The sequence below is a fragment of the Callorhinchus milii genome, unplaced genomic scaffold, assembly GCF_018977255.1.
Source record: "Callorhinchus milii isolate IMCB2004 unplaced genomic scaffold, IMCB_Cmil_1.0 Scaffold2, whole genome shotgun sequence".
NCBI classification, from domain to species: domain Eukaryota; kingdom Metazoa; phylum Chordata; class Chondrichthyes; order Chimaeriformes; family Callorhinchidae; genus Callorhinchus; species Callorhinchus milii.
Window position 1 is genome coordinate 38,520,849 of NW_024704743.1, and position 27,934 is coordinate 38,548,782.

General features: G+C 43.1%; 1 protein-coding gene across 2 annotated transcripts in view; it reads right to left on the minus strand.

The window, feature by feature from the left end:
* The window catches only part of ankhb (ANKH inorganic pyrophosphate transport regulator b), an 84,327-nt gene extending 56,718 nt beyond the window's left edge, over window positions 1-27,609 (minus strand). For both annotated transcript variants that reach the window (XM_042332006.1, XM_042332005.1), the window contains exon 1: window positions 27,492-27,609. In XM_042332006.1, the coding sequence (XP_042187940.1) occupies window positions 27,492-27,590 (99 nt within the window). In that variant the 5' untranslated portion in view covers window positions 27,591-27,609. The remainder of the gene's footprint in view (window positions 1-27,491) is intronic.
* Window positions 27,610-27,934: the final 325 nt, after the last annotated feature.

Here is a 27,934-nt window from a genome sequence, read left to right on the forward strand (position 1 = left end):
TGGCCAACAATGCTCCAAATTAAAAAAAGTCATTCACTACATAGCAGTTTGTACAACATTGCCGTGTGTATATTGGCTGCTGTGTTCACCCAAAAATAGTCACTACACTTTACTGTAAAACCCAATGATACCCTTTGTGACATCTCAACTGATAAGGAATTATATCAAATGCGAGAATTATTAATTTATAACCTGTATAGGTATATTAAGCAGAATAGGTACTGTATAATGTAGAAAGATATAGTGGATATCTTTAGAGATGCACATAAATTAGTGAAAAAACATAAATGATGAATAGAACGCCATTAAATAATTTAAATATCATGGAATCTGTTAGTAATTGGGTAAAGGCAAGACTTTCTCTTGCTGATTGCTCCTTGCCTGATTCTCCCCTCCACCCCCCATAACATGTTTGAAACTGATGATTTGGCTCACAGTGATACTAACTGCTTCATTATTCCATAGGGTTTAAAGTTTCCACTATCTGATTGCTTGTGGGATTTGAGGATTAAATCCAGATTAAAGAGCCCATGCAATAGGTATGGCAACATCAAATTTCTGAAGAATGTCAGGTGTTGTTTGCAGTACGGGGGCCATGTGTGATTCAGTGTACAGTATTAACAAAACTTGTACGTTTTAAAAACTTCTTGGCTGCCCTGCTGGTGTGGAGTGGTGGGATGGCAGGTTAACAATTGCAAAGATTTCGATGACGCTTTCCTTCTTCTCTCACGATGGGATGTGTAATATTTCTGTATCTTACTTTTCACAGTATGCAATATTTGAAAGGAGTGGGAAGATGGCAAATGTTGATTTTTTGTTACTGCCAAAAATGCATGAAGATTAAAAAAAGGTGCCAGTATCTTAAATATTTTATATTTAATCATGGTTAAGTGCATTAATTTTACACTGCAGTACATCTGGTGCATTGCGACAATTTCTCCAGTTATCCAACAGCTCATATAATAATAGTAATAATTCTTGCATTTGATATAGCACCTCATCGTTGAGATGTCTCAAAACACTTCACAATATAGTGTAATCCCTTCCCTCACCTCCTGCAAGGTCCACCTCAAGATCTTTCTCTTTAACTGCATTTTCAGCCATCTCCCCCCCACCCCTCCATACCTCACGCCCAACTTGGATGGAAACCCTAAACTGTCCAGTGCCTTGGGACATTTTATATCAGCTTTGTGGCCACATATGTGATTTTAATTCCTGTCTACGTCAAGAGATATCAAACAATTTACATCAGCTGCATGTTCTTTTGAGAAACCCAAGAACATATTTTGTGAGGGAGAAAATTCCACAGGAAACAATTTGGAAACTTCATTACGAATTTGAGGTAATGCTTGCATTTGATAAACACAAATCTAAAGAAATTTACATAGCACCTTTCACACTGGGTGGACACCCCAAGGCACTTAACAGTACTGGGTGAGTTGAGGGTTGGAGTCAAGGGGAAAGATGACTCAAGGCATGGACAAGAGGAAGGTCTTGAGATGAATCTTAAAAGAGGCTAGGGAGGGGCAGGACAGAGGGACTCCATGATAAGAGTACTAGAGAGTGGAGGCAGATCACCCAACTGTTTAAGGCTGGAGACATGAAGCAGGCCAGTGTCTGCTGAGTGAAGGGAATTAGCACAGTTTGAGGAGGTGACAGAGTTGGCTGGAGCAGAACCATGGAGGGATTTGAAAGTGGTGGGATGGCAGGTTAACAGTTGTAAAGGGTTTGATGAAGCCCTCTTCTCTCACTATGGGTTGTGTGGTATCTGTACCTTTCTTTTCACAGTATGCAATATTTGAAATGGATCTTAAACTTGATTTGTTGGGGGATGGGGAGCCAATGGAGCTGGGCAAAGATGGGAGTGATTGGCTTGTGGAGCTTAGTATGGGAAAGGATATGAGCTGCAGAGTTCTCAATGGTCTGTAGCTTATGCAGGGAAGAGTCGATTAGTCCGGTGAACAGAGCATTGGGCACAAGTCCATTGAGGAGGGCCTCCGTAGCTCAAGGGGAGAGATAGTTGCGGAGGCAGGCAATATTATGAAGATGCAGGAAAGCTGAGCAGTTTGTGGAGGGAAGAATTGAGAAGGTCGACAAACAGGGATTGGCGTAGTCAAGCTTAGATGTGATAAATGCATGGATAAGGGCTTCGATGGCCTGAGGGGAGAAACCATGGCGGAGCCAGGCAGTATTGTGGAGATGGGGGAAAGACAGAGTAGGTTATGGCATGGATATGGGGTAGAAACATAGAAATCTACAGTGCAGACGGAGGCCATTTGGCTCAGAGTCTGTCCCAGCTCACAGAGGAAAGAAATCATTTTAGTCCTACCCCCTGCCATACTTGGGAGACCTTGGAGCGCTTTAAAGATGAGAACGAAGATCTTGAACTTGATCCTCTGGGGAAGGATGGGGGAGCGAGGGTTGGGAAGAATCAGGACACAAAGCTTAGGGCAAGAGAGGATGAGAGCTGCAGACTTCTGAATAATCTGCAGCTTGTGGAGGGAAGAGTTGGGAAGTTCAGTGAGCAGGGAGTTAGTGTAGTCAAGCCTGGACGTAACAAAAGTGCGGATGATGGTTTAAGCATGCTTGACATGTGTGAAAATATCACTTCCTGAACACTGCTGACCGATTTGGAATCCCTGGCACTTGCTGGAGCTTGGAAAGAATTGCACAAATGTCAGTCGTAGTGCTGTTAATGATTCGTGGTCTGTTATATATCTGTAACCTATAATTGATGCAGGAATAGACAGGTTACTTGATACTCTGCCAATTGCCATCAGCCAATATATTGGGTAATCCTGTTATAATGCAATTGCCTATAATCCAATACCTCAGGCTCTACATCATAAAGTAGGCCGAAAAAAATGGATGACTTCTAGTTCTTCGAGTAGCCATAGACATGCATAAGGGCTGTTGACATCACTTTCTTCACAAAGCTAGCTAGTCTGCACTGGAATCAGGGTGTACTGCACTTCCAGTTTTTATGGGCCCACAAAAGACCATGACATGCTATATTGCAGGTGTCCTGCAAATGAGTGTTAACCCAGAAATTAATGGGTCATGGATTATGCAGTCATCCGTAGTGTATTTATGCAATAATGAGCTATAAAAAATGGTTACATTGAAGATTTACTACACCAATGATGTTTTTGGTGAAGTAAATCAATAAATCAACCACTTGCATATTAACCCTCTTCTGATATATCCACGCTTACAACTTTTATGTACATATCCCCCCCACACCACACACACAGTGTTGCTCATACTGTGCATCCTAAGAATATCTTACTGTGCCCAGACTGCCTGCGAGTACAATTCTATGTACATTTCTGAGGATCTGTACTACAGTAGCGATATTCTAGATTAGAGAAGTTACGAGAGGGCAACAAAATTAATACATGGACCTGAGTATCTAAACTACAAGGAAAGATTGGACACCTTGGGAATATTTATTTAAAGAATGATGTTATCAAAGTCTTCTAGCTTCTAAAGATTATGGATAGAGCTACACACTAACACTTTATTCAATATGCTCAAGAGATTCCCAATGAAAGGTCATGATTTCAAATTCAGGAAGGGAATGGTGAATAAACACTCCGGATTTAATTTTACATTGAGGGTGGTTGAAATAGGGAGAGGTGGCATTTGAAGATAGGACTTGTCAGATGCATTTTAGCTGTTCTTCTAGTCTTGTATGTTTCTACTCCTATATATGAATATCCTGTTATGCTGTGCCCAAATTGGCTGTGCATGTGTGTATATATTTGATTCAGGGCTGCACTCAGCCAAGATTGGGTATCTGTGTATGTGAGTAATGTGTCCAGATTGCCTTGCATATATATGCTGTATTGGTTCAGTGGAGAACTGTGCTCAGATTGGCTTTACATGAGTAATGTGTAAATGCTGCTAAATGGATTTATCAATCGATTCCATTTCAAGGACTGCAGTTTTTCACGATTACCCGTTCAATCTGTTATCAAAAATCCTTGTTTTTGTTCCTGTCGCAATTACTCTAAACATATTTAACTTTGCTTCTCGTTCGGCCATTATCAAATTTGCTGGGTGGCTTCGGCATTATTCGATGAGACTATCAAAAATACCTTTTAAAAAAAATTGAGAACAGAAAACACTCAGGCAATTTAAAAATACAATTACAAAAACTGTAAAAATGTGGTAACCATCACCCAGACATGTTTTATGTTTTGTCTCATATTCAATTTCACCTGGTTAATTACAATTTGTAATCGATTAATCAGACAAGCCCCATTGACACCAATATGCTTTCCTGCTGTGCAAACATTCTGCTGACTTGACTGCAGGTTAAAATGGATTGTTAAGAGCCTCAGGCTGACAGAAATAACACCAACACTAAGATGGATGTCCCCACCCCTCCACACACACATTGATTACTGTGCAAAAACTTGACTTTCCTTTTCTTCCCTCCAGGCACACATACACTCACTCACTAGTGAATGCTCGCAACTCAAAGCTTGCCACAATTCACCTTCATTGCGTTTTAAGAGCAACTTATCAGAAGCTTTTATCACAAGTTGTATAAATAATTAAACCTGCAGTCCATCTTTCTTACTATCGCACATTCCACTCAGATGCAACTAAACAGCTTAAAACAATATTTTGATTTAATATGATTTTCATGCTGGTACAGCTGTGTATTGTATACACTTTGCAGGAGATTGGATAAAATGACACTGATAGCATGGCTGTATCCACAGTAACGGGATACTGCACATATTTGGATCTGGATGTCATACTGATGTCAACGAGCAGGGGTACATCTGGGCAATTGGTAACTTGTATAAAGGAGCAGTAGGGTTGGATTAAATCCCTCAAAATGGTTACTTGGGGGCAATTTGAAGGCAAGACCTTTTTGCTAGGTCTGATTGACTTGCTTCCATATGCACAACAATCCAGCATTGGGGTTTAATTTGAGGGCATTTTTAATGGAATTCCTTAATAAGGAATGAGTTGTGCAATTGGGGAACTCCTTTTAATAACTAGAAATACATCACGCTGCTCTGGGAACTCTGCTCTGATGATGAATTAGCTTTTTTTGGGGTCAGCCTGGAGCTGAAGGAGGTTGACTTTGTATTTGTGAGTGAAACTCGGCAGCGAATTTCACACAACAGTCGTGGATTGAGTGACCAATATTTTTTTGAGGGAATTTTACCCCCGGAAAGCGATCTGCTAATCAGCTAACAAATGGATTCCTACTTATTGCTAGGTAAACAGACGTGTGAAGAGTAACGAAACTTGCCTAAGATTTCTCCCCGCTCAAGAATCAAGTATCAAAACCAGATTGAGTTCCACATTTGTGTGCCACATACACATGGAAATTTCCTTGTGATTGTCTTGGAAAGCAGAGCTTCAAAGAGTTCAGTGGAATTTTAACACGAATCCTTATGGAAACCTGTGAAGAATTCAATGTCATTTGTAACATTTGCAACCAATCAAACTGCGTGTTCATCAAGAAGCTGCCTTGCTTTTAATAATAAAATCTTCTTATAGGAATTTTATTAGCGCTCCAAAATTCTAACTCACGTGAAGGATGCTGTGAAATTAGAAGTTGTTCTTGATTATTTTGCCCCTTTGCCTCTCCCTTTTCCCCACAATGAGACAGACTATATGCTCTTAAAAAAAGTGAGGCTATCAATAGTTATAATAAAAGGTTCATGGAACAGACTTGATAACCTAATATGGTGATTTTCGACGTAGAAAAAAGGGAGAGGCAGAGCTGGTCATGAGGAAATCAAGGAGGGTGGTGAGGGCAGCAGGAAGAAATGAATTGCCTCACCAGGAATACTGCAGTGACCAGTAAAATATTTGATTCAGAATACATAACACCTTTCATTTGGGCATCAGTCTGGCTCATTTGGCATCACTCGTCTCCAATTTAGGTGGTTGTGGGCTCAACATGACCACCTACCGTCAGGACCCTGACTCCACGGCACTGCTTAGAAGAAGAGTGTCTCCTGATGTCCTGGCAAACAATCCTTCACATAACATTGGTCATTCACATCATGACTGTTTATAAATTGGCAAAATACAGTCAGCACACATAACAGTAAAATACTGTGAAGCGCTTTGAGATGACCTTCTGACGTGAGAGGTGCTATATCAAGGTAAAAATGACCATTTTTTTTAAAAAAAGGAATAGTTCTAAAGTCAGCCTGGTGTAGTAAAATTGAAGACCCTGACCGTGGGATTGGAAACCAGGTCTAAAACAAAGAATGACTGATGGAAGCAGCTTTGTATTGGGTATATTACAGAAACAGTATCTTCAAGAAGGGAAGAACGCCTGACACATTAAAAAGGATTCAGCTTCAAAATCAAGAAGGAATTGCACAGAATTGTACTTTTGTGCAAAAATTCGTATATTCCGTAATTTAATTTGGAAGACTGCTTTTGGCAGCGCTGAAAAAAGCTTCTCTATTAAGACGGGATTTAGAATTAATTGCACATCGCTCTGCACTATGTTAAATTTTAATGCCAAATATGGTCTTACAAGCAAGGAGTAGGTGGAATAGATAGCCTGTCTTTTCAGAATGACTGTTTGTGCCATGGTTGCTGTGATTGGCAATAATTACCAGCACAGGAGATGTCAGTAGTGTGTTAATACTAAATATATTTCAAAGACATTGGTGTAGAATAGGAAAATCAGCAACTCGGACATGGATCATATGTTTTTTTAAATGAGTTATATATAGCAATTAAAGTCTGAAACCTGTCTGCCTATAGGAACCATCTTATCACACAGCTTCCATGGTATACTGTAAAGGTATTCACATGCCTCAAATACCTGGCTGACCAAAAAATAGCAGATGGCCCACACATTTCACACGATTAGGCTTTGCTGTCTTTCAATACACCGAAGTGGAAGCAAGGAAGAGAAACGGGTAAGATTTCCTCATCGGTCTATCATTCAGCTGTACACACAAAAGCAATAACTTACTATTTTATCTTATTTCTATGTGGTCACTCCTCTGTCATTACTCAAAGTTTTAATAGCTAAGCTTTTTGGCAGTTCATTAACTAACTGAAAATCTTTTCCTAACAATATCTCTGTTAAACTGATTGTAACCCCCCCGCCAGTAACTGTTAAGTGGTTTCTTTTACATGAAACGCCCTACATAAATTGTCATTTCCATAAGTGGACTCTTGGTCCAATACAATAAATACTTAAATACTCTGCGAGCACCTGAGTATGCAAGTCTGCCAAGGGCAGTTTACCTCTTTGCAGTAAACTGCAAAAATGTAATTTTGCATGGCCCACAGTTCACCAGCAAATTCTGTTGTAAAAGCTACAGAGCAAAGCTACGAATAAATTTACAAACAATTAGCAAGGTGAAACACAGCCTCAGATAAACTACCTACACCCAATTTAAAGTATCGATCAAGTTTAAATACAATCACTCAGGACAAAGGTTGTACATACCAAAGCCAGGAAGAGAAAACAGCACTATCATAAAGAGCGAAAAAGCTGATCTCACGCTCTGAAGTTCACTTGACTATTATTCAATAAAGTACAGATTTAAATTATAGATAATCATTTGAGGAGGACAAGTTTGCAGGGCTATGGGGAGAGAGCGGGGGAGTGGGATTGATTTGGATAGCTCTTTTCAAAGGGCCAGCACAGACATGATGCGCCTAATGGCCTCCTTCCGTGCTGTATAATTCTATGATTCTATGATTTCTCCTCCCCAACCAAGACCGTGCACAAATTGTTACTCCAATTCCTGAAAATCAGAATGGGCCAGAAAGTTGCAGTGGCTAAGAAAATACATAGAAACTAGCAAGCAATTGACCAGCTTAGGGAGCATTCTCTACAAGTCAATGCAATAAGTCAGTGTGGTTGGTCGAAAAGACCCAGTTCAAGCTCTATAAATACACAGTTCCAGTGCCTTGGGATGTGAAAGGCGCTATACAAATGTAATTTTTTTATCTATTGTATAAAAGGGCAATTTTGGTCAAGATGCTAAATTATAATGATAATCCTTATATTTGGTATACCGCCTTTCACTTAGGAGGATGTCCCAAAGTGCTTCACAGGATATACTGTAAATTGCAACGACTGTTTTGTGGACAAAATTGCAAAGGGTTTAGGGAAGCTTATTGAATTAAGCACAGTAATTTGAAGGTCTAGTACTTGGGAACAAATGATATCAACTAAAAAGAGCAGGAATCCCAAAAAACATCTTACAAGTGGACAAGAAAGGATTCAAGTTAAAACAGTCAATGTACAAAGTCATGCATAGCACATTAAGACAAGGAATCCAAAATTTGAGCTTGAGATGTCAAATGTTAAATTAATAATTCATCAATTAAGTGTACAGGTAAAGATGAGCTGCTAAGCTAGCGAGCAAAAGCATTGTGGACTATAATTGAAGTTCAGTTTTATTTCCGTTGACAGAAAAGGGTGGTGGAACCTCACACAAGGCTGTGAACTTCACATAAGACATTAATCAGGGCATTTGCTCAGAAAATTTTCAGAGAAAAATAATGCAGAATATAAGAAAGAAGCCAAGTTCAAGGAAGAATAATATGTTTGGGCAAATAATATAATAATAAATAAAAAGTAACATTTGGGCAAGTTTCCCTACTCCACATGCCTGTTTACCTAGCAATAAATTGGAACCTGATTGTTAGTCGATTGGCGGATCGTTTTTCCGGGGGTAATAATTTCTTACATATATAAAAAAATGTGGTCACTCAATTCACAACTGTTTGTGGGACACTGTTGTGCGCAATTGGCTGCCGCATCTCGCCCACAAAATATACAGTCAATTCATTTTACAGTATATTCTGTGAAGTGCTTTGAGATGTCTTGAAGATGTGATAAGTCGCTATATCAAATGCAAGAATTATATATATATTATATTATCTAGCTCTGCTTATACAATGAGAAAGAAAGAGCAGGAGTTTGGTGCAATCATTGAAAGGAAGACCACTCTGATTACAGTAAGTCTATTAACGAGAGATTATTCTGATGGTCTTGTTCCTTTAAGTTAAGTGTGAAAGCTTTTAGAGCTCCATTTTAAAGAAATGAAAGACTGCAGCCTCTATTGTCAATATTAAACTACCTGTCAACTGCTAAATAGGATTGTCAGCGTAGAGAGACTCAAAACAGTCTCCCATGAATGCCGAAATATCTCAAGGCACTTCACGAAACTATCTGAAAAGTGCAGTGATTTTTGTAAGCAAACACAGCAAACAATTTATGACGATGATGTACAAAGAGATATATAGTTGACCTTTTGAAATCCAGATGATTGTTGGCCAGGATACCAAGAAAAACTCCCTTCTCTTTTAAAATAGTGCCAGATGATCTTTAATGCCCCCCCGAATAGACACTGGAGCTCAGTTTTACGTCCCATTAAAAGGGCGTCATCTCTAACAATGCAGTGCTTTCTACAGTGGAGCATGAGCCTAGGTTGTGATTCTAAAGTCCTAACGTGGGCTTCAACCCTCACAGAGAGAGTGCCATCAACCAAGCCAGATCATTAGACTTTAAAAATAGCTGGAAATCTATGTTTTTTGTGAAAAAAACTATTGCTATTGCAGAACAAACGTCAATTATAAAAATAGACGTTTCCATTAAATATCGTATGTTGCAAAGATGGTTAAATTTTTTTAGGCCATGAACTAAATTGATCTTCCATAATCATGAACCTGAATATATTAAATATAAAATATTAACATTACTGCAATTTCCTGGATGTCAATTCAAGCCCACTGAATCCACTGAATTTTATGAAAACCTGAACATTATCATATCGTCATGGGCAATGGGACAATGTCAGAATTCAGTTGAGATTTGTTTAAATCAACCACAGGTCCTAAGGCACTGCATCAATTAATAGATATCTGAAAGGTTGAGCCTCAATATTTCGAGAGTGTTCCATGGATCGTTTTTGTCAACTTTCAATTTATAGCAATGAATTCAAGTCATATGACTATAAAACAGCACTGACCAACCTCATTGGGGAAAAATCCAACCTAAACCCCTTCAAGCTGGAAAGATGCATTCTGTCCACTACTTACAGTACCATCGAAGCAGAAATTTACAGCACAGTAAAAAGCCATTTGGCCCATTATGTCTGTGCTGGCTCTTTTAAAGGGCAATGCTTTGAATACCCACTGGAATGTTTGCAGCTCTTGATTTTCTTATGCTCTTGTGTCTTCATAATAATAAAAACCTTCAAGATATGCATTATTAAAACGATCTGAAACTCTGTACTGTTTTGATCAGACATTCGTTCCTCCTTCAGTGGAACATTCCACTGTGTAAAGCCCACACTTCCAGGTACATCCTAACCTAAACTCTGAATGCTCAGTAACCTTGGTCTTACCAACTACAAGTGACTGAAAATAAACTCCATTCATTACAAGGTGTTCTGGAGCCAGCCTTTCGTCTTCTCCAACTCATTATTTTCAGAATGTCTTGTCACAACTCTAATTGTAATACATCACCTGAGGATTGAAAAACAACCCACATGTAAGCAGTGTATAACAAATTACATGTCAGATTGGCATGTATTTTATACTTGCTACAACCTATGCATCTAGGTCTTTCTTCTCCTATTTTAGGAATTTGACAACCCTTAGAAATGCATCGTGAGGCAGTAAAGCCGTGGGTTAACATTACAACTGAATGCTCAGGATTTCTTAATTTATACTAGCTAAATTGGTGACAAAGCCAATATCCTTCAGCATTTGATTCTGCTTTGTGGTGTAAACAAATCACAATTCTTTTGCAGAATGACAGAATCAACTAGTACATCAATAGTTTCAAGGGTAGAACCTATTGGGGAAAATGGCACATGTAACTCCATGTGCCCCATTAATGATTATTATAAGCAATATCATAAGCAATGATTATTTTGAACTACAACTTTAAACTTTAATTCTATTGACTACTTTGTGAATGACATATAAACGAAGAGGGTCATTAATGGGCCGATTAATGAATGTCATTAGTCATTTTTGTTTTTATTAAGAAAGTTGTGAAATGTTTTGTGATTTGTGCACTTTTCTACTTCTACACTATGAAATTGATCATTAAAATCTCAGTGAAAAAATACTTGCAACTAATTGTGATGGGAAATCTGCATTTAAAAAATTCATCACAAATATGCTTTGTTTAGGGATAATGGATTTTTGAGAGAAAATATATCAAGTTGTAAACAGAAACCTTAAGTGTTTTTAATGCTGGTCTTTGACAGACATGTAAAGGATGAATGATGGGTTTAAACAGCTAGGTAGTCAGTATGAGGTTGCTGACAGTACAAGAGAGGCTGCTCACTTTGGGGGCATTATTGTACTTTGCATTTAAAGGCTGATTTCTATTCTTGGCCCAAATAATAATAATAATTGTTCAATGGATGTTTTAATGTCCAAACAGCATCTTCTGCCTCTTGCTTACAAAATTCAGCACAAGACTAAAGATTTAACAACATAACCTCTTGAGTGGAGAGTTTGATTATCTTTGTGAAGAAGCTTCACAAGGAAAAGCAGGTCAGCGGTACAACTGGGTGTATGACATTCTACATGCTGAAATCCTAACCCTGCCTGTGTCATATATGTGGGGAGAAAAGGTAATCAACAGAATCTATAAAGCACTTTGAGGTGTTATCAAATATAAAGATTATTATTATTATTAATATTCGAAGGGCAAGTTCTTCCCCATAGAAGAAAGAACAAGCAAAACAAGTCATCCTAGCTACTCTTAGACCTTCTATAGAAGAAGCTTCTGAATGAATGGGTTGCACGTAACAGATGGGAATCAAGATATTCGCCCATTATTGGAAGAGGAAATTCCTTTTTGGTGGGTTAGGTGTTTTGACAAACATGGAGAGGATGGGGGAAAAGATATAAAAAATCAGATTTGTGACTGACCAAGATTAGTTTGGATGAAGAAGTCATTTGATCTCAATCTTCCAGAATGCTAGTCATCCCATCACCGAATCAGGCTGTTTTATAAACGAGTTCAGTGTCCTGACCTCAATCACTCTTTTAGTCGTTAATTACCTTATAATAATAATCCTTGCATTTGATATAGCGCTTTTCATGTCGGGAGGACATCCCAAAGCGCTTCACAGAACACACTGTAAAGTGAATTGACTGTATATTTCTGGGCGAACGCGGCAGCCAATTGCGCACAGCAATGTCCCACAAACAGTCGTAGATTGAAAATGACCAATTTATTATTGTTTTTGGTTTTGGAGGGATTATTATTAGGCGTGTGGAGTAAGGAAACTTGCCCAAGGTTTCGCCCTGTGCCTGGAACTGAACTCAGGTCTCTCGCTTGCAAAGCGAGTGCTCTAACCACTGAGCTACAGGACACCTTCTGGCTAATGGGGCCTTGGACTTTAGATCCAAAGGGACAGAATATAAATGTGAACTTATATAAAATCTCAGTTAGATTACATTTGGAGTACTGTGTCCAATTCTGGTCTCCACACTCTAAGAAGGATATAGCAGTGTTTGACTGGAGAGCAGTTTCATGAGGATGATAAGAGGGCTTGCAGGTTCTGCTATCATGAAGAATGGATAGGTTAGGCCCTTCTTTTGCAAGAGAAGAGACATTTAAGGGGGAGGGGAAAGATACCTAATAGAGTTGTTTAAGTTGATATGGTTAAAGTAAACAGGCTGTTTCTACTGCTTGGAGAGTCTGTAAACATACATGAAGAAGGCCCTTTAACCGCCACTTTTCAGAATATCCACCCTACCATCATCCCATCATTTCAAAAGCACCTTGACACTATGAGTCCAGCATCCATGCTTCAACCACCCTTCTTGGCAACATGTTCCAGTCATTAATCATTTTCTGGATAAAGAAATACTTCCTGGTATCTGATTTTAATTTGTTATCTGATTTGAACTTTGCTTACTCTAAACCAGTGTCCTCTTGTTGTGCTAACTTGGTGCATCACGGTTGATGCACCAGTCATGATGGACCTCCAGACTTAACCTTTCAAATGCATTTCCTAACTTCACCCTCGACAAGCTCCAGACAATCCAGAACTCCATAGCCCACATCCTCTCCCACACTAGGCTCTGCTGGTCCATTACCTTACCTTCACCCAGCTCCACTGGCTTCTGTCCCAGTTGACTTTAAGATCTTCATCCTTACCTTCAAATGCCTCCATGGTCTTGCCGTACTCCACTTCTGTGATCTCCTGGAATCCTATCCGCTAACCAGTCCCTTCATTCCAACAATTCTAACCTTCTTTATGTTCCCTGGCTGCTGCACCACTGGTGGGTGAGCTTTCAACCACTTTGTCCCCATCCTCTGGAACTCTCGTCCAAAATTCCTAAAAACTCCCCCTTTCACTGCTTTCAAAACCAATAAAATAATAAATAATCCTTTCATTTTCATATAGCACTTTTCACGTCTTCTAGACGTCTCAAAGTGCTTCACAGAATATGCTGTAAAGTGAATTGACCGTATATTTGTGGGCAAAACGCGGCAGCCAATTGCACACAGCAGTGTCCCACAAACAGTCATGGATTGAAAATGACCAATTTATTATCGTTTTTTTTTGGAGGGATTATTATCAGGCGTGTGGAGTAAGGAAACTTGCCAAAGGTTTCGCCCTGCCTGGAATTGAACCCAGGTGTCTCGCTTTCAAGGTGGGTGCTCCACTGAGCTACAGGACTCCACGTCGGGTCGGTGCTGGCACTTTGAAAAGAGCAATGTAACGTCAATCTCACTCCCCAGCCCTTTCCCCATAACCCTGCAGACCCGTCCTCCTCAAATACCCGTCCACCGCGTTTTTAAAAATTGTTATCAAATCGGCCTTGACCACCCTTTCAGGCAATGTGTTCCAGATTCGAACAACTCGCTGCGTGAAAAAATTTCTTCTCACCTCCCCTCGGCTTCTTTTAGATACTATTTTGAATCTGTGACCTCGAGTCACCGACACACCCACCAATGGAAACAGTTTTTCCCTTTCTAACCTATCAAATCCCCTCATGATTTTGAAGATCTCTATTAGGTCTCCTCGTAACCTTCTCTGCTCCAATGAGAATAATCCCAGCCTCTCGAGCCTTTCCTCATAATCAAGGTCCCTCATTCCTGGTACCATCCTCGTAAATCTCCTCTGCACACTTTCCAATGCCTTAACATCCTTCCTGTAGTGTGGTGCCCAGAACTGGGCACAGTATTCTAACTGAGGCGTAACCAGTGTTTTATATAGGTTAGTCATAGCCTCCTGACTCTTGTACTCTATGCCCCTATTTATAAAGCCTAGAATCCCATATGCCCTTTTTACAGCTTTATCTGCCTGTCCTGTCACATTCAGGGATTCATTTACCTGAACCCCCAGATCTCTCTGTTCTTTCACCCCGCCTAAGATTGTATTACCAGCCTATATTTCCTCCCCTCATTCTTTCTACTAAAATGCATTACCTCGCATTTCTCCACATTGAAATGGGAATACTGTGGCTAGGTTATAGGAAAGCTGATTTATTTTAAGGGTCTGAAGCATATGGTCAACTTGGGAAATGGGAATTGGTGATTACCACAATTCAGTGTTCACACAAAACAACCCCCAAACTTCATAGGTCAACGTAATACACTTCTTGTAGATTCAGATTCACATATAATTTTAACTTCGGGAATGTTTTGAATTTGTTTTTGATCAGTTTGGTGTCTGCCACATGCGGTAAACCATTATCATGCTTAAAAATATATAAACCAGACAAAATTCCACATATATATGGCACCTACATGTGGAAATTTCCCTGTGCCTTGAATGAAATGCATACTCTGTCCTTGGAGGTATACACCCTGTTTACATAATTCTGTAAGGTATTGGGAGGCAGGTTGGCAAGAGCCAAAACTTGGGGACCCCAGAGTATGTGTTGGAGTGCTGCTAACAGCTACAACTGCATAGTTTGCCATTGAGAGAACTGTCTGCTGAGCTTCCTGCTGCTTGTCCAGCTAGAATCACCATACCTATTTAAGAGGTTTGCATGGTTAACAGAAGTCAAGAGGGGAGAAACCTCCTTTCAGTAGCTTCTTCCTTCTGAAGACAGCATTTTCCCTTTCCTGCTGCTGGCTCCAGCAATAGAAAAATCAGCTGCCCTAGCCCTGTATTCTCTAATGCTGTTAGCAACTGCTCCCTCTCAAGTTAATCAATATAGTATTGTGCTGACAATGTGTTCCACAACACAACTACTACTCTGGTCAACAAAAGGTTTCTTCCAATCTCCAGTCCCATTTGATGCATTTTAATGTTTCCATCTCTGTATCTATATATGAATATGGCCGCCTTTTTCTTCCTTTCTATTGCAGCCCATGTTTCAGGTGCAATACAATTCTCCCATAACAGTAAACACAGACTTTTAATATTATTAAAAAACCAAATGCGCAGCCATTTTCTTTAATAACATGAATCTGATTGGAACATTAACACGGTTCAAGACATTATCCTATATGAAGGGTGCTACATAATGCAGGTTGTTATTAAAAACCCAAACACTGGATTCTGCATCCGTTTGTTTTTCAGCCAAAATTTACAGATCTAATTCGATGCGATGGAAAGCAAGAACTAAAATTCTGGCTTACTGCTCTACATCAATAAGCAGCTTCACTTCAAGCTGTACTATCGCAGCATTACATATTCAGGGGAATAGGACTAAAGAGACAGCTTTTCCAGAGAGCCAGCACCCACACAATGAGTTGAATGACCTCCTTGCGTCCTGTAAATTTTTGGGATTCGGTACAAACAACCCTATCCTCAGTATTTTAGATATCCGTAAGCCCACTGGCTTTACAACACAAAAATGCCAAAATATTTTTCAAGCAAATATTCCAATGGAGCACAGTGATGCTGATGTGGTCAGATTCTCCGATTTCATGTTGCGCAGTTAAGAATAAAAACAAGTTAATATAAGGCTGAATGTTGCAATCGAACATGACAACAACACTGCAATGGAGGCTGATAATCAGACTGCAGACTAGTCAGAATTACCATGTTCCATTGAAACAACAACAACTTGCATTTATATAGCACCCCTCATGCAGGGTAGCGTCTCAGAAACAAAACTAATACGGAATAATAATGGTTCAATTTATTCTTTGGCTATAACTTTAAATGAAGGGCTCAGGTGCACTCATACCAAAGGCTTGTCTTCTTTCTAGCTTCCAAGTTCAAGCTTCTAACTCAGACCTTTGTATTTTTTTTAAAACCTTATATTGGAATCTAATATGTAAGTATTTTCTAACTGGATTCAAATTGGTAATTTTAATTTACAGCTTGCAAATTTCATATGGCAAGATTCAAAAATCCAAAACAAGGCTCGCAAGTGGAACAAAATGCTAACCATTTTTCAGACGTTACATTTATGATTGATTCACCAATTTGCGACTTACACAATACAATGCTTACAAACTATTAAGTCACAGTTTGTGATTCAAAAGACAATGGGCAAATATTGCATTTTGGATCTAATTTTTTAAACAAAATCCAGGCTGTTTTTTTTTAGTCAGCCAGATGTCTTACAAATGCAGAAACGCATGAATATCCAAACCAGACAGAGACAGAGTATGTATGCCACCTACACACATCAACATTTCCTTGAGTCTGGAACATTGTTATTCAGTGCAAGATTGAGTGACCTTTAGTAATGGGATCTGCAGTGTTTACTGAGACTTTTATTGCAAGCTGATTGCAAATATCTTCACAGTAAATTACAGCGAATTTCCATAATAGATAGCATAAGAAAATTCTCTTTACCAAATGTTAATTACCTGAGGCGTGTGTGTGAGTGAGTGGCAGAATCTCTTTGATAAATAATGGGTTTATTAAAATATTACTTTTCAAATGACTCAGCATTCACAATCTTAAGAGATCTACTTCAAATATAACAGATCCATTTCAAAAATATGAAAAGGTTATTTATATTCCTTTTTTTAATAAAAAGAAAATGACTACCTTAGTTTAATTACTGCACTGACCACGCGAAAAGAAAAAAAGCACTAAGAGCACTGGATGTGAAAGAACTCCTACAATCTAATACATAAAATATGAATATGCAAGACAGGATAAAAAACAAGTACAGTAGTATTCCAGACTGTGCCAAGCAACAGTACATCACTTCATGTCCTAAGATCAAACCAGCATCAGCCAAGCTTTGTTCTTGCTCATAATTCTGTCTGAGCTCTTCAAGGTGCCACTACATTTATCATTTATTCTCTTACGTGCCTGCTATCTACATTTGCTAAAAGTGTATTTATACAAATCGCTGTTAGTTTCTGACTCTAGAGGTCTTCAAAATTCAACAGAACCATCTAAATGGTCTTCTGGGCTGAACATTTCTGATTGTACTACTAACCTAAGAGTTTAATGTACACTTGTAATACTTTGAGACACGTAGAAGACGTGATAAGGGGCTAAATCAAATGCAAGGATTATTATTATGTTTCAACTGAATAGATCCTAAATATGTTCACATGAAACAGACAAAGATACACTATTATATGGGAATATTACAATATTAGGATATGTTAGTATAATGGAAAATGTTACAATATCCTCAGGTAAACTTTCCATTGTATTTGTGCATCCTCCTCACATATTTGTTTTCTACCTCTTTGTGTACAATGATTGTGCATAATAACCATATATAGTCCCTATGTGGTACCATTGAGATGGCCTGCAGTGCTTTTCATCCTGCCGATTTACAGATACCTGCATTTCTGTGCATGTTTGGGTAAAACGCGCTTAACTTAAATTGGTGTTTCTCGAACCAGTACTGAAATGCTGAGATGTACAGGGCAGCAGGTTCAAATTATGGGTGGCCTCAATGGCTTGACCCAATATGAGGCTTAAACCCACAAACATCTGACTCACAGGCGGGCGAGAGTGCTATCAACTGAGCCAGGCTGACAACTGTCTTCAGGAAGGGAAGATATATAATATATATAATGCAGCTATTCTAGTGGCAGCTATGCAATTCACAAGTACCTTAGACTCCAGTAGATTACTTTCTGCAAGTTGGACTTAATTTCTATATCATATATACAGTACCTATGTTATAATTAGCATTAATTTAAGTCACAGCAAATAGCAACAACAAAATTACATTTGTAAAGCACCTTTCACATTGGGAGGATGTCCCAAGGCGCTGAACAGTCAGGGATCAGGACCAGAGCGTGGGGGAGCAGGGTTGGGATGAGGGACTAGGAGGGCGGACGAAGGCACAGTCAAAAAGGAGGATCTTGAGTCGTGCCTTGAAGGAGGCAAGAGAAGGAGTAAGACAGGGATTGTGGGATGGAGTTTCAAAGAGTGGGGGCAGAGAGGCTGAAAGCCCGGCTGGTGATGGTAGGGCGGGAAACCTGGAGCAGGCCAGAGCCTGCTGAGAGGAGGGAGCAGACAGGCTGATAGGTGGTCAGGAGGTCAGAGACGTAGAAGGGGGCAAGGCCATAGGGGGGCCTTGAAAGTGAGGATGAGGATTTTGAATTCTATCCTCTGAGGAATGGAGGCTGTGGAGCCGGGTGAGGGTGGGGTTGATGGGGTCACGGAGCCTGGTGCGGGAGAGGACACACATTGGACGATCTGCAGCTTCTGAAGGCCAACAAGGAGAAATTTCCGCAGTCGAGCCTTGAGGTGATGAATGTGTGTATGAGGGTTTCGGCAGCCCGAGGGGTGAGGCAGCGGCAGAGTCAGGCAATGTTGTGGAGGTGGGGGAAGGCAGAGCGGGTCATGGTATGGATTTGGGGGAGAAAGGGCAGTTGAGGTTCGAACAAGATGCATAGGTTCCTGACTGGCTTGGTGGAGTGTGCAACCGTGGATGCTAATGCTGCAAGTGTCTGAGATGTGGAGGTGCTGATGTAGGCCATTCAGGAGGGTCTCAATCTTTTGACTTTACCCCCTGCTGCTAAAAGCAGCCTATTCATTGGCAGCAGCAGCAGAATCAACTCTGGTCTCTGAAGATCATGAGCATTATCCAGTTTGGTGGCATCCTTAGATGCACCTCCCACAATAATATAAACAAAACTAGTCTTGCCATAGGAATTGACTATTAGTGGTCAAGTTAATCTTTACAGTCTAACAAATTATTGTAGTTCTGAGGTTGTTAATCACTAAATACTTTGCTGAGTCACTGGGGGAAAATAGGCAGATGTTGAGCTTTGATCTGATCTAAAATACAGTACTACAAATGTACACATAGTGCCATTTTCAATGTTTGACTGCTGCAGAATCCACTCCAAAATATAAATGGGGCCATTTCTACAGCAACTGTTTTTTTCAGCAGGGTTTGAGCAAGCAGATCTGCAACATAAGCAATTTCTAAGACACTCTTTTCAGGCAAAATTATTATTCAGTCTGTGAACGGATACTGTTGTGAAATCAGGGTTGCCCTTTGTTTTAGTGGCAAGCTGAGTGAGACAATCTGTTGCTGAGTTAGAACACATGGGAAGTCATGAGTGGCTATTCAGTTCAGTCTTGATAGGACTGCATTGAAAGTCTGTTTTGTTGCATATTTTGAATAACCCGTGGTTCATATTTAAAGGGACGTTACTAAATCAGTTATATTTGGAGATGAGAATTGTTTCTGCTTGTCCAGGTGGACGTGAAAGTTCCCATGGCACTATTTGAAAATCCCATGGTCCAAGCTCTTACTCCAATGCAGTGCTAGGGGTGTGTTGCATTGTTGGAGGTGCCGTCCTTCAGATGAGAAGTTAAAACAAGGTCCTATTTGCCTGTTCAGGTGGATGTTAAAGATCCCAATGCATTATTCGAAAAGAGAAGGGAGTTTCTCCTGGTGTCCTGGCTAACAAATACCCCAAATAAAATTGGTCACTCACTCCATGGCAGGTCGTGGGACATTGCTGTGTGCAAATTGGTTGCCGCATTCGCCAACAAAATACATGCAGTCACATAACTTTACAATATATTCTGTGAAGTGCTTGGAGACATCTTGATGATGTAATAAAGCGCTGTATCAAATGCAAGGATTATTATTATTCACATTGAATCCATTCTAGGACCAGCTCCTGCAGGTCATTCAAACCTCAGTTATGTCTCAATTTTAGCATTGGTTTGATGCAGAAACCACACAAACCATGCCATATAACCGGGGAATAAAACCATCTTGTGTTCAGTGTAGGGAAGCAACTACCAGTTTGGGTACAAACCTTGACTATCCAGAGACTTGGAAGGTCCTTCCATTGCAATAGGCATGATGTAATTTGTTGTTGTTAAAAATCTGAATAGACTGATTTTAGCTGGAGTGGCCGAGTGTTTGTATAACCTCTTCCTATGTTTGCTTGGAATGACAAGGCATTGATTGAGTCTTTAAAAGGTAATTTCAGGCCAGACACCAGGATGTACTTCTTTAATGGAACGTAATAAATGATTAGAATAGGTTACTAGGAGGGGTGGTTGAGTACAGAATACTCGACTCAGTTTTTAAAAAAAAGTTTGATGTTGTGATCAGATATTGATAGGATTGGCATTCTGGAGGGACGTAATCACATGGCTAAAGGGCCTTCTTCATCCAAATCAATCCTGCAAACCATTTTTTCCCCCAATCTTGAAAGTTCAGACTCTTGAGTTATGGTTCCACAGACACTGTATACCCTCTGCCACCTTACCCATGTAGCCAGTCTTCTTGTGTGAGCCCAGAAAGCAAATGTTATTATTATTATTATGGTTGTATAACAATGGGAATGTTACATCTGAGTCTGCTCCTGTACCCACCATTTAAATGTGAACTCTTTCTATCAGGAGAAACTGGATTATGATCAGTGATACGAATCCTGGTTAATCCCTCTTCTCTGGGTTGCTGAGGCTAATCGTACGCTCTCCTGCTCTAGCCCAGTTGACATCATCTCACTCAAACATGGTACTTTCCTGAACTGTATATCTCAAGACACAAACCCCTCACTGATTTGACAAACTTATCATACTAGTGTCTTCAAAACAACTATTCCAAAATTAACGATAATAATAATCCTTGCATTTGATGCAGTACATTTCATGTCAGGAACACGCCTTAAGGACGTGGAGTGTGAGAGACCTGAGATCAATTCCAGGCAGGTCAGGGCGAAACCTTGGGCAAGTTTCCTTACTCCACACGCCTAATAATAATCCCTCCAAAAACCCCCAAAACAATAATAAATTAGTCATTTTCAAGCTACGACTGTTTTGTGGGACATTGCTGTGCGCAATTGGCTGCCGCGTTCACCCACAAATATACAGTCAATTCACTTTACAGTATGTTCTGTGAAGCGCTTTGGGACGTCCTCCCGACGTGAAAAGCGCTATATCAAATGCAAGGATTATTATTATTATTATTAAAGCACTTCACAGCATTTACTATAAAGTGTAGCAACAGAGTATATTTTAGGCGGATGATCCAGCAAACAGCCATGAGCTAAATGACCAATTTTATTTGGGAGACTGTTGGCCAAGACACTGGGAGAAACTCCCTTCTCTTCAATTTATATCAGAATCTGTTGTGTTTTTAAACATTGCTACTACTGTATTTCTGTCATATAGAATACATTTATATGAAAACAAATTTGTTGCTGTACATTAGACTGCAAACATGAACTATAACATAGTAAAATAATAATCCTTTCATTTGAAATATAGTAGCTATAATTTGAAATAATAATTGTTGACTTTTAATGTCAGGGGGATACCTCAATACTACACTCGATTTGCTGTGAAGTGCAGTGACTATGTATTTATGAACGTAGTACTGGGAATACAAACTAAAACACACACAGATACAACATATGATCCTGCATCAATGGGTTAGGGGAGGCAGAAAAGCTGCTTAGAACTAGATTATGCAGAGCCAGAAATGACTGTACAGAATTACTTACGTCAATAGCAGGTTAAAAAGAGGAAGAGATTTGCACGCAGCAACAACATAGTTGTGCTTCTGAACACATGAGAAAACTATGCAATGCAAGAATTTTATTATTATTCCAAATCACAGCTGGTTTTCACTTAATCAGTACTGTGCTCGTACAAGCCAAAGTTGACAAGCTGCCTCGCACCTTTAAAGGCTCCAACAATGCTTGGTTATTTTCTAAGTGGATAAGTGGTCATACAAACACTTGTCCACTTCAGCTGAAATGAGTAGATTCAACACTGATACTTGTTCCTCAATCTCACATGGTTATCAGGCTAGTTCAAGTGGAGGGGCACATTCTATCTTACAAATTTTAACATTGAGCCATCACACCTTCTGTCATTTAATGGGCTTGATTTTTCAAAATCAACATGGTTAAGGCTTCTGATTAAATAGGTCTGATTCACATTAAAAATGACATGTCTGAAAAAAAAACGCAAGATTTAAGCGCTTTGGGATGTCCTTCTGATGTGAAAAGTGTCTGGAAGAAGTCATTGCTTCCCAGCTTTGCTCTTTCCTCTCTCACCACTCCTTGTTTGAACCTCTCCAATCTGGTTTGAGGCCTGTCAATAGTACGGAGACAGCTTTCATCAAAGTTGGAAATGACGTTCTGTCTATTTGTGACCTAGGGCACTCTTTGTCTTCTTATCCTTCTTTCTGCTGCCTTTGACAGTGTTGACCACGCTATTCTTCTCCATTGCCTCTCCTCTCAGCTCCATCTTCATGGCTCTACCCCCCCTCACTGTCCACTGCTTTGGGACATCCACCCGACGTGAAAGGTACAATGTTAATGCAATTTGTTGTTGTTGTTATATACAAGTGTAACTTTGTAGCATATTGTGTAAACACTGTAGTAACATGGTAACAATTTTAAGCAGGATACAATTGGTTTATTTACCCATGCGATTTCTCGCAAGATTCCTACACTTTATTTTCAACATCTAATAGTGACCATCACCTGTGATCACCTTTCACTTTACACTACATCCCGTGAAGCGCTTGATATGTTGATGATATGATATAACAAATGCAAGGGTTATTATAATTATTATTTACCTAAAGCGTTGCCACCAACAAGGAAAATAATAATAATCCTTGCAATTGATATAGCACCTTATTACATCTTCGAGACATCTCAAAGTGCTTCACAGAATGTACTGTAAAGTGAATTGGCTGTATATTTTGTGGGCGAAACACAGCAGATGATTGCGCACAGCAGTGTCCCACAAACAGTCGTGGTCTGAGTGACCACATTTTTTATTTTTTTTATTATTGATTTTTTTTTAAGGTATTATTACTCCTGGTAAAGCAAACTACCAATCGACTAACAACCGTATTCCTACTTAATGCTAGGTGAATAGAGGCGTGTGGAGTAAGGAAACTTGCCCAACATTTCACCCTGCAGGAAATCAAACCGAGGTCCTCTTGCTTGCGAGGCGAATGCTCTAACCACTAAGCTACAGAACTCAACGGAAAGTTCACAATTTGTTTATCTGCTGTGATATCCTTGCCCAATAAAAGGTTTATTGAAATCACAACAAGTTGTTTCAGGAATCAATCCTGTTCCCTTGGAACACTATTTATTTTGGGTCTCACATTTGAGACTTTCCCCTTTAGCCTCAGGGATACCATATGGTATGGTTTGTGGGTAAACTGATATGTGAAATTTATTATCTTCGTTCTAAACCTGACGAAGAAGCATGGTGACTGCTGGAGTCGGCCAGATTTCTGCAATGGTGACTTTCAGGCATTTTAAGGGGGGGGGAAAGATTGTCAAAATCAGAACTAACGTTATATAGTACAAATATCAAAAGCATTCCTCATTTATTACAACCTATGGATTGTGCTCGTTCTATACTTAAATTATTTTTCTCTAATTTATTTCCCTCTTGGCATTCCAAAAAGATTTTTTCGACATCCCCTCTCTTTATTTGGAAATAGTTGCACAAGTACCAGGGAATATTTCACTCAAGTTGTCATTATCTGTCTGTGAATCAAATGTTTGTTTACAGGCTGCGTGAAAGTAGGAGTCAGGAATGCACTTGGTAGCAGGAAAAAAACCTGGCTAATTTTGATTTCTTTAACCCTGATCAATGGCAGTGCTCCTTGCGCCAGCCAACTTGAGACAAGGGATGTTTTCCTGTGTGGCTCAGCATAGAATAAACTTATCCAGCCATTGGAGGAGACCTATACCAACCTTGATAGCCTGAAACAAATTTCACTTTCGATAAACAAACAGACCCTGCAGGATTCAGTGATGGGTGCGCACAGGCAAAGTATCTGGGGGCAGAGATCATAAGTGCTGTTAACCTAATTCTCCTAAGAAGCTGTCGTTTTGCCTGGGAACTGAATCGAAAGTCGAGAGAACACAGACCAGCCATGAGCAGGCGAGACTGCAAAACCAGGGAGTATAGATATCTGCAGGACAGCTCAACCCTGAGAGAATGGTGTAATACAGTATAATCAATAGGCGGAGAGAGCACACAGGAAAGGTCTGCACAGATGTAAAGCAGGCTGAGACGGAGGTCAGGAATTGTGTGTAACGTGTGAGATTCCAGGCTGGGAACTGGAATGCTGTGTCACAGATTGGACCTGCGGGCGATCAGCAGCCTTCAGCTATATCCCCATCCAAACCTCCCAGAAACCCAGCGATAGAGCAACAAGGGCGGCCAGACATTAATATACGTTTGTAGCCCAAAGTCAACCAAAAATTCCAACCCCCTCCCCTCCCCCCAAAGCCCTCCCCTCCCCAAAGTAGCCCAATGTGATGCGTTGCCTGCTGTGGGGAGCAGAGTGGTCAATTTAGTTAAGTTTTTTTTAAAATAAATTATGTGAGAAAAGGTCTTCAGGGGGAGGGAAAGGGGGGCCTTTTTTGCAGGTCCAAATGATTTTTTTTTACACACACATGCAGTTACACAGAAACCCGCCCCAGTTGGACGTGAAGCCGCCCAATCTGACAAGAGCTGAAGTCCCACCTCAGCCGCACCACAGACTGACAGTGGCCCCTTCACTTCACGCCCAATTGGGCGGCTTTCTCTTGTCCTACACGAGCGGGTACCTGATTATAACATTTAAACCTGCAAAACACTTTCCCCCCACACACTGCCCCCCCACTCCCTCCCCCCCACACTGCCCCCCCACTCCCTCCCACACACACTGCCCCCCCACTCCCTCCCCCCCACACCCTCCCCCCACACTGCCCCCCCACTCCCTCCCACACACACTGCCCCCCCACTCCCTCCCACACACACTGCCCCCCCCACACTGTCCCCCCACTCCCTCCCCACCACACTCCTCCCCCCACACTCCCTCCCCCCACACTGCCCCCACTCCCTCCCCCCACACTGCCCCCCCACTCCCTCCCCCCACACTGCCCCCCACTCCCTCCCCCCACACTGCCCCCACTCCCTCCCCCCACACTGCCCCCCACTCCCTCCCACACACACTGCCCCCCACTCCCTCCCCCCACACTGCCCCCCACTCCCTCCCACACACACTGCCCCCACTCCCTCCCCCCCACACTGCCCCCACACTCCCTCCCCCCCACACTGCCCCCCACTCCCTCCCCCCACACTGCCCCCCACACTGCCCCCCCACTCCCTCCCCCACTCCCTCCCCCACACTGCCCCCCCACTCCCTCCCACACCACTGCCCCCCACACTGCCCCCCCACTCCTCCCACACACACTGCCCCCCCCACACTGCCCCCCACTCCCTCCCACACACTGCCCCCCCACACTGCCCCCCACTCCCTCCCCCACACTGCCCCCCCACTCCCCTCCCCCCCACACTGCCCCCCCACTCCCCCCCCCACACTGCCCCCACTCCCTCCCCCCACACTGCCCCCCACTCCCTCCCCCACACTGCCCCCACTCCCTCCCCCACACTGCCCCACTCCCCCCACACTGCCCCCCCACTCCCTCCCCCCACACTGCCCCCCCCTCCTCCCCCACACACTGCCCCCCCCCACACTGCCCCCCTCCCACACACACTGCCCCCCCACTGCCCCCCACACTGCCCTCCCACTCCCCCCACACACTGCCCCCCACACTGCCCCCACTCCCTCCCCACACACTGCCCCCCCACAACTGCCCCCCCACTCCCTCCCCCCACACTCCCCCCCCCACACTCCCCCCACCCCACTCCCCCCCCCCACACTGCCCCCCCCCAACTCCCCCACACTCCCCCCCCCCACACTGCCCCCCCCCACACCCCCCCCCCACCCCCCCCCCACACTCCCCCCCCTCCCCCCCACACTGCCCCACCCCACACCCCCCCCCCACACCCCCCCCCACACTCCCCCCCCACCCCTCCCCCCACCCCCCCCCCCCCCCCCCCCCCCACACCCCCCCCCCCCCCCCCTCCCCCCACTCCTCCCCCCACCCCCCCCCCCCACTCCCCCCCACTCCCCCCCACACTGCCCCCCCCACTCCCCCCCCACACTCACCCCACCCCACACTCCCTCCCCCCCCACTGCCCCCCAACTCCCCCCACACACTGCCACCCCACACCTCCCCAATCCCTCCCCCCACACTGCCCCCCACACACACTGCCCCCCACTCCCCCCCACACTGCCCCCCCCCCCCTCCCATTTGAAGACCTCAACCTCACGGGGTTTCAGAAGCACTGAGAACCCCATCACAGGCAGTGAAGCAGAGACCGGGGCTCTGGTTGGGGGGGGGTTTGGGTTTACAAATTCATGTCCAGGTAAAGCCGCGACTCCGGGGCCATCGCTGCTCTCAGCCCCGAGCGGGGGCACACCGACAGGGACACCGAGACCCCCAGCCCCCCCTCCCCCCCTCCCCCCCCTCCCCTCTCATCTCCCCCCTCCTATCTCCCCCTCCCCTCCTATCTCCCCCTCCCCCTCCCATCTCCCCCCCTCCCCCCACCTCTCATCTCCCCCCCTCCCGTGGTAGTGGTGGTTGTGGATGGGTTACACGGTTCGCAGAGCCCCCCACAGCCTCTGTGTGTGTGTGTGTGTGTCATTGCTACAATGTCAGGTCTCTGATGGTCGACACCGCAGCCCCTCATACACCATCAGCAACATGGGGGGGGGGGGCACCACACCCCCCCCCCCCACACACACACCACACACACCACCCCCCCACACACACACCCCCCACACCCCACACACACGACACACAACCCCCCCACACAAACACCCCCCCACACACCCCCCCACACACACCCACACACACCACCCCCCACCCACAACACCCCCCCACACCCACCCACACACACCACACCACCCCCCCCACACACACCACCCCACCCACACACCACCCCCCCCACACCCCCCCCACACCCACCACACCACAGACACACCACCCCCCTCCACACACACCACCCCCCCACACCCCCCCACACCCACACACCCCCCCCACCACAACCCCCCACACAGCCCCCACCCAGAGCTCAAGAAGCAATTTCAAAGATATATATATATATATCCATACACACACATTGATTGATCAGATATTTTTTTAAAAAAATGAATGCCCCCCTCACCCCCTCCCCCCCCCCTCCCCCCGCCCTGAGGATGGAGAGAGAGAGAGAGAGAGGAGAGGAGAGAGAGATGAAGTCCGGCCCCTCACTCACCTGCTCCCCGAGATCCACGGCGATGTTGGTGATGGCCAGAGGGACCAGGAACCTCACCAGCGGCCAGTAATGGGTCTGAAAGGCGGTGAGCTTCAGCATGGCTGGTCCCCACCCACCGTACCCCGGGCCGGGCTGGGCTGCCTCTACATGGGCACGGGGCCGGGGGGCCGGGACCAGGGGCCGGGGGGCCGGGCCGGGGGGGAGGGGGGGGCCGGGGAGGGAGGGGGTGAGGGGTTGGAGGGGATTTCAGCAACAGATCAAATCCGGTTCTAGAAGAGCTGACGGTCCCTTTCCTCCCCGGACAATGCCGAGCCGCGGCCACCAGAAGTTTCTGTCGGCGTTGCCATTGTGAGAGCCTCTCTCGGTAAACAAGGTGAGGGGCGGGCAACAACAACAACAACAACAACAGGATCCCCCCACTCCCCACCTCCCTCCAAAATAAT